This window comes from Phascolarctos cinereus, unplaced genomic scaffold (genome assembly GCF_003287225.1).
Source record: "Phascolarctos cinereus isolate Bilbo 61053 unplaced genomic scaffold, phaCin_HiC Scaffold_1;HRSCAF=81, whole genome shotgun sequence".
Classification (NCBI taxonomy): Eukaryota; Metazoa; Chordata; class Mammalia; order Diprotodontia; family Phascolarctidae; genus Phascolarctos; species Phascolarctos cinereus.
Genome location: NW_027555514.1, coordinates 108,726,632 through 108,741,358, shown reverse-complemented (window position 1 = coordinate 108,741,358; position 14,727 = coordinate 108,726,632). Strand labels below are relative to the sequence as shown.

The 14,727-nt window shown below is 41.6% G+C and overlaps 1 protein-coding gene across 1 annotated transcript in view; it reads right to left on the bottom strand.

Annotated features, from left to right (window-relative positions):
• The window catches only part of LOC110219169 (solute carrier family 23 member 1-like), a 40,576-nt gene that overhangs the window by 2,026 nt on the left and 23,823 nt on the right, over positions 1–14,727 (bottom strand). Inside the window, 7 exon segments of the mRNA XM_021002303.1 lie at positions 544–582; positions 584–709; positions 4,095–4,348; positions 5,881–6,037; positions 7,294–7,414; positions 10,033–10,214; positions 11,860–12,019. Coding sequence (XP_020857962.1) covers positions 544–582; positions 584–709; positions 4,095–4,348; positions 5,881–6,037; positions 7,294–7,414; positions 10,033–10,214; positions 11,860–12,019 — 1,039 coding nt within the window.

Here is a 14,727-nt window from a genome sequence, read left to right as displayed (position 1 = left end):
CAATTTCTTGGGACGTGGGAGGGCACAGGGGAGAATCTGGGAAAACTAGGTACTCTCCTCTCTGCAAATTAGCGGAATAACTGAATACAGGATGGGGAGGGCTAAGGGGGTAAGGGTGGAGAGCACCGTTTATCATGCCGTCATGCCAAGCTCCTGCTTGGGTAGTATGATTCTGGAAGCATGATCATTTAGTTAATCAACATGGGGGATATTAGGAGTTGACTATCTGGACAGAGTCAAAAGTCAGTAGTTCTATTATCCATTGATTCTGTTTTGTTTAATCTAAGCCATTTTATTTTCACAGGGAAATTCCACATTTGGCCATTGCCACTTGAGAGGTGGAGTACTGTGGTTTCAGGGGAATTTCCTCCTAACCTCGGTCCTACCATTTCATAATCCAAATTCCAATGAATTTATTTCAAGAGGCAGAATGTTTCTTTAACTCTTTAAAGGCAGACTGTCTTGAGGTCAAGACTCACAGTGCCTTGCACACAGTAGGTGCTAAAATTTGTTGAATTGAATTGAAAAGATGCCTTTCTTTACCTGCAGATTGGAAATTCCCACAGCTGCGATGATTCCAAAACATCACTATGAACATGCCCCCAATCACAGGGCTAGGAATGGTGGCAAATGCAGCCCCAATCTTCCCAAATATGCCCATCAGGAGCAGCACACAAGCAGCAACAATGATCACCATCCTGCTCCCCACCTGCAGTCAAAGGGAAACGTGAGAAATAGAAGAGCTTAGGACCAGCTAACCTGTGAGGACGCAGAGCACCCATATGGCTTCCGATAGGGGGTGGGCTGGGGTGGTTCTTTTCTACTAGAACAACTCTACTAAAGCAATAAAGAGACGAGGCAAACATAGGCTTAAATCACCACCCCATTCTGCCTCCAAGGGAGAGAACTGAAAAGGATGCAAGAGTGAACTCTGAGCTCCAATTCACTGTCTATTTATATCTTTCCTCTGTGTTATCTTAGAACATAAGCTCCATGAATAAAGATTGTTTCTGCCTTTGAGATTGTATCCCCAGTGTCTAGTACAATGCCTGGCATAAAGTATGAACCTAATAAATACTTGTTCATTGATTGGCACCAAATCAAGAAGGCTGCCTGGGTTAATTTGACCACCCTAGGATTAGTCCTGTGAAGAACTGTGTATACGCTTTGACTCAGTAATACTACTCTTGGGTCTATACTCCCAAGAGATCAAAAAGAAAGAAAAGGGAGTCGTATGTATAAAAATATAGCAGCTTTGTCTGTGGGGGATGGCAAAGAACTGAAAACTGAGGGGATGCTTATCGATTGGGAAATGGCTAAACAAGTTATGGTATATGAATACGATGGAATACCTTTGTTCTGTAAGAGATTATGACAGAGATGGTTTCAGAGAAACCTGGGAAGGCTTGTATGAACTGATGCAGAGTGAAGTGAGCAGAACCAGGAGAACAATTTATACAATGACATGTCAAAGAAACAACCTTGAAAGAATTAGAAACTTTGACCTATGCATCACTGGCTGTGATTCCAGAAGACTCACGATGAAACATGCTACCCACCTCCTGAGGTGAGGGACTCAGAGTATGTGTATGTGTGTATGTATATATGTATGTGTATGTATGTATAAAATGTGTGTGTACATACATATCACACATGTATATACACACGTGTATGTACAATGCAGGAATCTGTTTTGCTTGATTATACCTGTTTGTAACAGGGGGAAAATATCAGTCACATTACTCTAGTCACACTTCATATATCTGTCATTTGTGCAGGAAGTTCAAGTGCTTTTATACACGTATGTATAGATGAAGGTAAAGTATAGATGTAAGTCCCTGCAAAAGATGGAACTCTGATTAATGTTCAGAAGGGAAGAGGACAACTAGCAACTTCAAGCATTGTATTTCTGCTTTTCCTTCTATTCTTAGGCAGGCTGTTTATTAAATGAAGGATTTTTGCCTTGATTAAAGCTATTAGTATATCAAAATCTATTTGCATATACTATGACATAAATATGCTTAGGGTTATAATCAAAGAAAAATCTCTTATGTTAACACCTAATTAGCCCCAGAAACAGAAGGCTAAGTAAAAACATAACATTGAATTTCTGATTTTTTTCCTCTTACTTCAGACCATTACTATAATTATACTCTATACCACCAGGCTGGGACTGATGGAGACTTTTCAACAACATACTCTGCAGCAAGTAACTTCCAAGTGGATGACTCTTTTTAGCACATGCTACATAAAATAGTAAAGCTGTTGTCAATACTTATAATCATACTACTTTCCTGTCAATGATAAGCTCAATCTGTTGATTTCGGATCTCCATAGCCAATGAAGGGTATCATTCCCCTTCAGGCTGTACCTAGGATTTCCTCTACGATGTTCCAGTCCTTTACTCTGAAGCTCCCTCCATCCCTGAAATGGGCTCATTGGCAGTACCCTCTCCCTCTGTGGCCTCTTCCTCTAGTTTGGATGCTCGGAGCCCAGGCCAACAGTGTCTCATTGCTTTCCAGTCCACACTCGGGATTTTCTGTACCACCTCTCCTCTGGTGCCTTTGACTCCCTGCCCCTATACAGTTTCCTTTTATGTGCTGCCTTGCCCCTTACAATGTAAGCTCCTTTCTCTCTACTTACATTTATGTTCCCAAAGCTTAGCACAATGTTTGGCACCCAGTAAGTGTTTAGTAAATGCTGGCTAACTGATCCTGAGAGACTCATCTGTTCTTTATTCATTTGGCATTTAAGAATTGCATATATTCACTCTAGGTAACACTAAGACCACCTAGTCATCTTCTCTTTCTTTCTCTTTTAAATGGGCTACAATGGGTCACCAGTGTGGTAACCAAAACCAAAACTTTTTTTAAAAGACCATAATGTGACAGGAGGTAACATGCTATAATAGAAAGAGCATTGAATCTGAAGTAAAAAAACCAAGGTTTGAATCCTGGTTCTGCCACTTAATGGGGGCAGCTAGGTGGTGCAGCGGAGCATCAAGGCCTAGAGTCAGGAAGACCTGAGTTCAAATCCAACCTCAGACACTTACTAGCTGTGTGACCCTAAGCAAGTCACTTATTTGCCTCAGTTTCCTCATCTGTCAAATGAGCTGGAGAAGGAAATGGCAAACCACTCGAATTTCTTTGTCAAAAAAATCCCAAAGGAGTTGCAAAGAATCACATGCAACTGAAAAATGACTAAACAACAACCACAAAAAAATCTTCCACTCAATATTTTGCAACATTGGCCAAATCACCTAACCTAAGACACTGCTAGGTGATGCAATGGATAGTGTGCTGGTCCTAGAGTCAAGAAGAGCTGAGTTACTCAGATACTTTTTAGCTGTGTGACCCTGGTTAAGTCACTTAACCTATGTCTGCCTCAGTTTCCTCAACTGTAAAATAGGATAACAATAATATTTATCTCCCAGGGTTGTTGTAAAGATCAACTAAAATAATATTTGTAAAGTGCATAGCATAGTGCCTGGCACATAGTAGGTGCTTAATACATTCTTGCCCCCTTCCCTACTCTCTGGATCTCAGTGTGCTTATCTTTAAAATGAGAAGGTTAGATTATATGGCCTGAATGCCTAAAATCTATAATCCTATGATTCATCAGTAAGAGTCAACTGGTTTCTTAGCTATGTATAAACATATCCACACTTAATTGTAGCCTGTGGTGGGGAGGGGGAGAGAGGGGAGGAGGGAGGAAAGAGGAAAAAATAACAAAGTAAAAAATGTACAGCAGAAAACAAAAGAAAACTGACAAGGAAACAAAGAAAAGATGGACAGCTCTCAACACAACAAGTAGTCTTTAACATACAGGCTTCTTGAAATGGAAATTTATTGCTATATATTTTGAATCCTCTCTTACATTCTGCTGTGCATGTGACTTTCTTTTCTTATTTTATATTTGTTTTAATATTTAAGTTTATAATCTATTTCTTTTTCTTTTCTTATGTATTTAAGTCTAAAATTTTTTTAAAAGACTTTTCAAAAAGTAAAAAAAAAAAGAATCAACTGATTTCTGTGTCAGAACTTTGGTGTGGTTGGTTAAAAAACTGGCTGATTTGGCAACCCTAATAACCTTACCCTGGTGATACTCAGGGCACCAACATTCTCACTGTAGGACGTGGTTCCATTTCCAGACCCCCACGCTCCTGCTAGGAGGCAGCCAATCCCTTCAATACCAATACCCCGATTGACGGCGTGTTTTGGAGGGGGTGGGGCCCCTACAAGCCGTGCACAGGCATGATAATCCCCCACTGATTCCACCATGGAGGAGATCACCCCAGCAATGATGCCGAACACTCCAGCCAAGCTGATGGTTGGAACTCCCCATTGCCCTAGAAATGAAATACAGATAAGCAATTAATTTAGGAGACATTAACCAACATCAAGCTCATCTCTCCGCCTTCCCTCCACCCCCAGGCTCTGGAAGGTCTGATTGTCTGGGGGAAGTATGTGTTTGTGAAATCTAGATTAAACCAACACAAAGTGGATATAACATCAGACTTGAAGTAAGACATGTAAGTTCAAGGCCCAATAGACATTCTAGCTACACAGTAGCATAATAATACCTGGAGCACAAGAATAAAATTAGATCATGGGCATTTCTTGGAAAATTAAAAGTCTTCCACAAATACTCTATTGGCTGAGCTTGTACAAGCTCCATCAACTCAACAGGACCTTTGGAATATGAATCCTTGCCATAATCCTCCTGGTTACGGGAGGAGAAAACAGTTGGCCTGTCATCAGAGGTCAGTAGTGATAGAAAGTGCCAGAAGTCAGGCCCTTCTCAGGATAGCCTTGGGGTATTTAGAAGCTGAGGGATAGGATGTGAGAATTTCTGACCTGGGACTGTCCTTCCTGTCATACACTATAAAGCCCAGCCCAGATCTCTTACCAATTTGGAACTTTCCTTCCCAAATTCAACAAGGACCCACGGCTATGGCAGAATTAACACAATTAACCTTATTTCTTCAGAAATGGTTGGATTCAAAGATTTAGAGTCCTAGTCCTAGATCAACCTCACTTGAGATAAAAAGAATACTTAGAGGAAGCAGTGCTACTCCATTTTTACCTCCCCGGGGGTAGGGAGGGAACCGAGATATATAGATGATTATTTTTCCTTCTTCCCTTCCCATTTAGTCCCTTACACCCCCAAGGTTTGTCTGGTTCTGTATAAGTGAGGGAAGTATAGACTCAGCAGTGGGGTAGGCCAGGAGCAGGGGGAAGGGTACATAATCTGAAATCTTGTGTGTCCCAGTCTAAGGAATTGTTACCTTGGAGACAGCAGTTCTCTCAAAAGACTTGGTTTCCAAAGAAATCCAGTGTCAAACTCACTCTAAAGGGAATGTGGATTCCAGTTTGGTCTAGAATCTTTTTTTTTTTTTGTGAGACAATTGGGGTTAAGTGACCTACCCAGGGTCACACAGCTAGTACATGTCAAGTGCCTGAGGCCAGATTTGAACTTAGGTCCTCCTGATTCTAAGGCCAGAGCTCTATTCACCATGCCACCTAGCTGCCCCAGTCTAGAGTCTTTTAGGACACACTGGGCCTTCTCAGAGTTCTCAGGAAGAGCCCTTACTCCACCCCACCCCCTCCAGCCTGCCTCTATTTATGCCTATCCTCATATCCTACCTTGCCCCTTATTGTTCCATTTGGTCTCATACTTCTAAGGCCAGACTGATATCAAAATGGCATTTGGGGACACAGTGACATCCAGCCAGACACTGCCTGGGAGTCACTGGCTCTTAGGAAAGCTTGGAAAGGCAAGCAAAGTCTGTTCTATTCCCCTAGAAGTTTGTTCTTTAATGCTCTTTCTCCTCACACCTGAGGATTTCTTCCAGGCAGGAAGAGAAGCCACTGGCCATACCTGGGTAAGGAAAGCGAAACCAAGGGGCCTGGAATAGAACGTCGCCTTTGGTGTCTGTACGGGCCAAATAACCATATGCCGAAGAGGCCGAGGGGAGGACGTTGGTGACGGTAAGCACATAGCAGATGATCCAAGAAATGGAGAGAGCCAGGAGCACCTGCCCAGAGAAAGCCAGCTCAATCATTCTGAACACACTCCCTCATCCTAGCCTGAGCTTCCTGCCTCCCAGAAAGGGTGGGGAAAGGGAGAAGGAGGGAGCTACGGAACTACGCTGGAGCCCGAAGCTATTCTGCACTAGTGGGAATCTATCATTGCACAAATAAGAATAGGAAAGATAAAGAATAGAAATAGAATACGGATCGGCTAGAGACAAAACCTGTAGAAGGAGAGGCAGCGGCAGAAAAGAGAAAAGGCAGAAGACTAGGAGTGAGAAGTCTTGTTTGGGTTCTAGCCTTGAGCTCTGCCCCTTCTTAGCTATGTGACCTTGAACACCTCACCTAATTCTGGAGCCTCAGTATCCCCTGGCAACCTGGTGAAACCTATGGACCCCATCACAGAATGATGTCTTTAGGTGCATAAAATAAAATACATAAAATTGCAAAGGAAGCCAATTTTGATATATATCAAAATATTTTTAAAAAACAAAGTTATGCACCCCTGCTCAAAAACCCATGGCCTAGATAGATTGTCTCTGGAATCCCCTCCAACTTTCAAATTCCATGGCTCTGTGATTAAGAGGAGCCAGAGGAAAAGGCTGGGAATGAACTCCCATGAGTCTTTTTTTTTTTTAAGGGGGAGAAAAGAGTTGCTAAAACGATCAGCAGCTTAAGAATAAATTAAGCAGAACTAAGAAAATAATAAACATCTACAGCTGTGTAAATAAAAAGAACAAGAAAAGAACATTGAAAGCTATGTAATTATAATGACCAAGCTTAGGCCTAAGATGAGATAGAGAGACACATGTTTCTCCTTTCCTTGGGAAGGTAAGGAATTATTGATATGGGATATTACTTCTGGTTTGCAGTGTTAGTTTAGATATTAGTGGTGGTGGTGTTTGGTTGCGTCTGACTCTTTGTAACTCCAATGAAGGTTTTCTTGGCAAAGATACTGGAATAGTTTGTCATTTCCTTCTCCAGATCATTTTACAGATGAGGAAACTGAGGCAACCAGGGTTAAGTGACTTGCCTAGGGTCACACAGCTAGTAAGTGTCTGAGGTCTCCCCAACTCTGTGCCCGGTGCTCTATCCTCTGCACTGGCTAGCTTCCCTTTAGATTAACTGGGTTCTTTTTTCTTCCTTGTTCTAGGGGAAGGCTCACTGTGTAGGGAAGGGATAGGGCATATTTGCAAATGACAAGGATGTCAAAACAAAAAAGCATCAACAATTTTTTTTAAGACTCAAAAATATAGCTTACTGGGAAGATCTGGAACAGGTAGAGCTTAGAAACATGGCATTTCTTGACTTGCCCATAAACTGGTACTGGCAGGGAGATGTTTTTCAGGTATTGAGAAAAGAGTACAATTAAGAAAATGGTCCTGAAACGGAAAGAAACCAAACTTAGGCTACTGCTATTTATCACCAACAGATTTCAGATCTTCCTAAGGCTGTCCACTCTCTCAGCTACTTCCTTTTCCCTTCCACTACAATTCCCTCTTTCTTCCCATCTAGACTATTGGTATAACCTCCTAAGTGATTTCTGTCCTTTCCAATTCATCCTTAATACTACTGCCTGAACAATCTCCCTAATGCACTGCCCTAACCATGTCATTCCTCTACTCAAAAACCTTCAGTGGCTCCCCGTTATCTACCAAATAAAAAAGAAACTGTGGACCCTGGTAGCTGACTATGCTCCCTACAATCTGGCTCCAAGTGACCTTTCCAGTTCAATTTCATGTTGCTTTCCTTCCTATGGAGAGTTGGCTCCAGAGCTAGGAAGATCTGGGATCAAGTCCTGCCTCTGACAAGTATTGGCTTTGTGACCCTAGGTAAGTCACTTAACCTCTCAATTGCTCTCAATGCTCTTAGCAACTCTTTAAGACTGTAAGTTTTAGAGAAAGTGCCAACCTGCATTGGTGGAAAGAATGGCCTTATGCAGGATTTCCATACACCACAGAAATCACAGGTGCAGTGTCTGTCTCTACTCCTTTCCTAACTTCAGGTCCTCTATACCCTGGGCAATTTGACTACTCTTCATCTCCAGTTCTCTCCTATTTTTGTGCTATTTCTCAGAGCTGGAATGCATTCTTTTCTCTTTCATCTCCATACACTAAGATAACTGGATTTATGGGGTAAGCAAGAGTGAGGAGCTAAGGATGACACTGCTATTCTGAGTCTGGGTAATAGGGAAGGATGGTGGGGCCACTGACAATAATAGATAATTATGGAAGATGGGATGTGTGTGTAGGGGTAGGGTATCTAAAACAGAATTCATATTGAGTTTGACATGCCTATGGAATACCCCCCTTTTTTTTTGGTGAGGCAATTGGGGTTAAATGACTTGCCCAGGGTCACACAGCTAGTAAGTGTGAAGTGTCTGAGGTCAGATTTGAACTCAGATCCTCCTGAGTCCAGGGCCAATGCTCTATCCACTGCACCACCTAGCTGTCCCTCTGAATACCCACTTTTAAATGTCTAATGCCAGCTGATAATTCGGGACTAGACCTCAGAAGAGAGACTAGAGCTAAATATATAGATCTGGGAATCATTTGCTTAGAGATAACAATTTAACTGATAGAACTGATGAGATCACTAAGGGAGAGATCACAGAGAGAAAAGAAAAGAGGGACAGGACAGAGCCTTGGAGTATACCCATAGTTAGTAGACGTGGCAAGGATGAAGATCAGCAAAGGAGATTTAGAATGAACAATCAAGTATCCTAAAAACCCAGGGGAGAGGGTATATAGGATGAAAAGATGTTTGACAGTGTCTAATGCTAGAGAGGGCAGGGAGGATGAGGACTGAGAAAATGCTATTTGATTTGGCAATAAAGAGATCTCTGGTAACCGTGAAGAGCAATTTCTGTTGCATGAGCTACGGAGAAGCCAAGTAGTTTAGAAGAGAATGAGAGGACAGGAAGGGGGGGCTGTAGTGCAGATGACTTTTTAGCTGAGAAGGGTAGAAGACATATAGGGTGGGATGGTAGTATCAATTGAGAGGTTTTTTGGCTTTTTGTTTGTTTTTAAGGATGGAGGAGACTGGGGCCTGTTTGTAGGCAACAAGGAAGGAACTAGTAAATAGGGAGGGATGAAAGAGAAGGGGGCAAAATGCTGTAGAAGAGGGAAATGAAGGCATGAAGGGCATACATTGAGGGGCTAGTCTCCACAAGCGGAAGGGCCATCTCTTCATCAGAGACTGGAGTGAAGAAGCAGATAGTGGGGGATGTACGTCACTAACAGTGGTTAGCTCTGCTAGTTATAACAGGGTGCTAATGAGGCCAAGGTCAATGAGCCTGGTGTCTATAATGGTTATTCCTTGCCACAAGCTGTACCCCTAACTCTGACCAGATGTCCTGTAAGTGAGGACCCCCGTGACAAGAGGGATATGAGAGAGTATGTGGCCACGAGCCTATTCAATGCCTTCTCCACTGATGGAAAAGTCACTCGCAGGATATATCTTTCTGGCTACATGTAAACAGTATCAACCTGATATCTGAAGGACAACATTACCACTACTCTCCTTGGTGTATATGTCAGAATCAAGGCTATTTAAGGGCTTCTATGGGGAAGAAGGATTAGACATGATCTACTTGGCCTCAGAGGGCAGAACTAAAAGTAAAGGGGGAGAAATTGGAAAGACAAATTTAGGCTTGGCATAAGGAAAAGTTTTCTAACAATTAGTGTTGTACAAAAGTGGAAATGGGCTGCTTTGAGAGGGAGTGGACTTCCCTCTCTGCCCCTCTTCACTTATGATCTTCAAGCAAAGGCTAGGTAGGGAGCCTCATCAGGTATGTTGCAGAGAGAGGGTTCTTTTTCAGGTATGAGTTGGACTAGATTCACCACTGGATTCCTTTCTAACTTTGAAATTCTGTGATACCATCAATTATTAGCTTAAGTTAGAGTATTCATGAATGACCACTGACCACAAGATGATTTTCCTAGGAGACGAGATTCCAGGCTCATCCTGAAAGGAGCTGGTTTCTCCGGGGAACACTTACATGGCAGAAATGCCCCAGTGGATCCCAGCATCATTCCCTGCAGAGTCAAAGAGTGGCAAAGCCACAAGGGTGATGGTTGGGGCAATGGTCAGGGGGCCAATGAAGCGCATCAGGAAGCCAACGAGGCCAGAGAATCCCACAATGATCTGGACACAGGAAGCCACCATAATGACACCTTGTAACTGAAAGAGAAGAGCTATACTTTTGTATTTCTTGAACCATCATCAGGACTGAATGTTTTAGAGCCCCAGTCTACCAATCCCCACTATTAACTCCACTGCTTAAGCCAATAAATCAACAATTTCTAGACCATGGATGTCTTAGACCATTCATGAGGTGAATGGTTTAGGTGGTGGAAGGCTGAAATTTAAAGAGCTAGTGGAAAGCACCACCAGGAAGAGACAAGGTGGCTTAATTTAACTGAATATGAGCAACTCTGCTGAGTCCAGATACAAAAAAGATGGATACAAGAAGACAGAATTTCTCGATTCGGTGGAGGGTGAGTACATGGCCATGTTTCATTGGTGGTGTGGTTTGTCTGCTTGATTATAATAATGAACAAGCCCAGTTCCATGACCTCTGAACAGTCAGGATTCTAACTTCTTAGAGAGACCAACATGATATCTAAGCAATGGCAAAATTCAATTTGGTTCAATGGTGGGGCACTCTAGTATAGTAAATAGAAGAGCTGGATTTGGAAGCTGCAGCATCTGGGTTCAAATCTCACCTCTGACATTTACTATCTGACCATAGCATTTAATAGCTCTACACTTGAATTTTTTCACTTGTAAAATGCAGTTGTAATAACACCTTTACTACCTGCCTTGTAGGACTGTTTCTTATAAGTTTTGTGTATTGCACTCTGCAAACTTTAAAATGTGATATAAATGTCAGCTATTAGGATTATTATTCAATCCAACTCAACCAAAAAATTGCAAAGTACCTACTATTCGAAAGATACTGTGTTAAGCTTTTGCCTTTTTCTGGCTCAGGGAAACAGTCAAGGGAAAGGAGCTCACATCATCATTAACTTCAGTAACTACTACTGCTTGAGGATACACAATGTGCTTGGTTGCTGTACATAGAGACTAAACCTGTAATTTCACTGGTACAGGGAACTCTTGGATGAAGAAACTCCCTCCTTCAGCACAGAAAGGCACCTTCTCTGTAATTTACAGTCTTAGAATATTGTCTAGAGCTCTCTGAGGTTAAATTACTTACCCAGGGGGTTACACACAAAATACGTATCATAGGCAAGACTTGAACCCAGATCTTCCTGATTTCTAGTCCAACTCTCTGTCTACTCTTCCACAGTGCCTCTCATTAGGCATGTATACATCTCAGTTACACATATACAGAGCCATCAGCCTAAATGTAGCTGCTCTCCAAGAATCCTTGGCAGTACTTTAAGGCTTCATGAGGTGAATGGTTAGTGTTTCTTGGCATAGTCAGCTAAAAGAGATTTACAAAATTTTACGTAGGAGCCTAGACTTTAAAGTACCCCACTATACATAGTGTCTGTCCTATAGCATACAACCCAATGACCACGCAACCTGTAGCTGATATTTTCTTTATAAAACCCCAATACTCCCAATACTGTTTCTACCTATTTCTCTGGATTGGATGGAAGAATCCCTGAGATTAAGTATGCCAATCTTTTGAACCACTTAGATGAAAAGTATGAAAGTTTTCAAAGTATTATGGATGGCATTTCACTTTTGATGGTCTTTCTTGCAGTCCCTTCCTAACCTGAATTTTAGCTTTTCAATTGCTACCAGCACCAACATTCCCCGGGGCCAACTCTCAGCATTTTCTCCCCAGAATTACCTCTCGGATCCTCTTCTGCCATTCCTCAATGAATTCTGGAGAGTTGACATTCACTTGTGTGGCATTGAGAGTCCAATCAGGGCATTTCCAGGCAGGGAGAGAGAGCATGGCTAAGGATGGGGCCACAAAGGCAAAGGTCCCACCCTGGAGAATAGGTAACCTGGAATAAGAGGATGACAAGGGAATTATTTAATCACATCTTCTAATTTAGCTAGGAAAGAATGTCATCTGTGGCTGGCATGATAATTAGTTGGAGGATTGGTTTTAGGATTATCATTCAATCCAACTCAGCAAAAAATTGTTAAGTAACTGCTACGTGAAAGACACCTTGCTAAATTTTTATATTTCCCTCTAATTCTCTTTTCAAAACTATCTGACCTGGTCCACTTGATCCTGGTACCAAGGCCAGGTAGTGGAAAAAACACTGGACTTGCAGATTTGAGTTCAGGTAACAGAATCTCAGACTTGGAAGGAACTCAAAAAATTTCAAGTCCAACCTCTGACAGAACAGAAATCGCCTTGACAGCATTCCAACAAACACTCATCTAATTTCCATTGAAGATCTTCAGTGCCTGAAAATCTACTTCCCAGTTCTGTCCTTTTGTGTTTTGGACAATTGAATATGTTAGAAAGTTTTTCCTCCTATTGAGTCAAAATCTGTATTCCTGAACTTCTACCCATGGCTCCTAGAGTTCTGAGTTTGCCATTTATTAGCAGAATGACCTTGGACAAATAATTTAATTTCTTCATTTTTAATTCATTTCTGAGCCTTGATTTCCTTACATGTAAAGTGGGGATAATTATATTTGCATAAGCTACCTTCAGAGCTGTTGTCTGGATCAAATGAGATAATGGATAAGAATGAGCCTTGTAATCATAAGGAGACAACAACTAAACATAGAGAGTAACTGGAACAGCAACGGCAAAAGAAGACAAAGGTTGCTAACTCTACCCTGTCCTACCTGAGTGGCTAGGTGCTCTCCTTAAGACTTATTAAAGTTTCTGCCAGGGACATGATGGAGTTGAAAGACATTTTCTCATCCTGATGTAAATATCAAAGTAGCATGGGGCAATTCCTAAAGAAAGGTGTGGAGTATATGGGGGTGGGGGTGGGGATCCACTGGGGAAAAAAAAAGATCTTGACTTGAGAGATTTTTCTTTTTTCTGTGCTTGTCACAGCTGGCTATGGGTCTGACTAACAAAAGAGCTGAAAAGAAGTTAGAAAATGACAATACTCCCTTTGAGGAAGAAGAAGCTCAGCAGCTAAACATAGCTCCAGCACATGGCAGTAACAGCTCAATGGAGAAATAGGAAATGGAATCACATGGGAATAGCAGCTATGGAGGGGGAATAAATCAACAATGAGCTATGAATCTGAGAGGCGCTTTGGCTGAGATACAACACTAGCAATATGAGTTGGGGGAAGGAAATGGGGGAAAGGAAAGGAACAAGCATTTATTTAGCATTGCTCATATGTTGAGTCCAGTGTGCTGCTTATGGTTGCATCAATGATATGTTTGCATTTGTGTTCCAAGGAGTATCATCACTTTTTAGAGCAGGCAGGTGATGCAGTGGACAGAGTCAAGAATACCTGAATTCAAAATCAACCTGAGAGAAAATGAGGAAAATAATAGCACTTACCTCCCAGGGTTGTTGTGAGGATCAAATGAGATAATATTTATAAATACCATAATTATAAAATTATAAAAATACAATTATAAACAGTGCCTCACACATAGTAGGTGCTTAATAAATATAATAAATACTTGTTCCTTTCTCCTTCCCCTCCCCTATCCAAAATATGAATTCCTACTCCAACAGATAATTTTCCACCTCTACTAAAATACATTCAGTGATGGTATTCTCATCATCCCACAAGACAACTCATTCCATTGTGGTACAACTATTTCTGTTTTTAAAAAGAATTCTTCTTTATATTTATAACTTATAACATTGTGTAGCTTCCATCTATGGTCCTCATTCTGCCCTAGAAACTACACAAGACAAGCTTGCCAGCCCTTCCCTATGACAGCCTTTAAGATATCTCATTTTCCCTCTTATGTGTGCTGGTTTTCAGATCCCTCACAACTGTGGTCACCCCCTTTTAGATCTGTTCTAGTTTGTTAAAGTTCATATTAAGATTGAACCACATGGCTAGAAAGGGGGCCAGGAAAGCAAATGCCCTACACTGGACAACAGGCAGCCTACATGAGAAAAAATTGTCTAGTGAGGGTATTGTCCAGGATGATGGCTACCAATGTGAAGGCCAAGGATCAGTGGAGGCCTACCTACACCAGTCTCTCAGCTAGACCATGTCTGAAGCTGGTGTCTGAGTGAAGATCCCACTGAGAACAGGGGAGGGAGGAGCTGTTAACGCTAAGGTACTTTACTCTCGTACTTTCAAAAATCTGTGATTTCAATCCTTCAGCCAACTCAGAAAGAAACCACTCCACCCCTTGGTAAATGACATAATGAATTTTTGTGGACCCCCCCCCAACACATAAAAGGATGTAAAATCTGCCACAGTAGGTGCTTTGCTGGCAAAGCCTTCAAGAACCCTTCTTCACCACCATGATACAACAACATAATTAAGTTTTAATGGAGACTGGGTAACTTAAATTTTGTTAATTCACCAAATACAGGGTGAGCATAGAGTGACCAATACCCCCAAAGAGAGCAAAGAAAGAAGAAGATAACCCTGAGGTAGAAGATTATTTATAGTAGCTCTTTTTTGTTTTTTGTCATAACAAATAATTAGAGACTAAAGGGGCACCTATCTAATGGGTAACTCCAAGTAAGATTTTTTTTTTAAAGAAAGAGTTAGAATGTAGTAGACCAGACCACATTCTGCTCCCTACTATCTGTTTG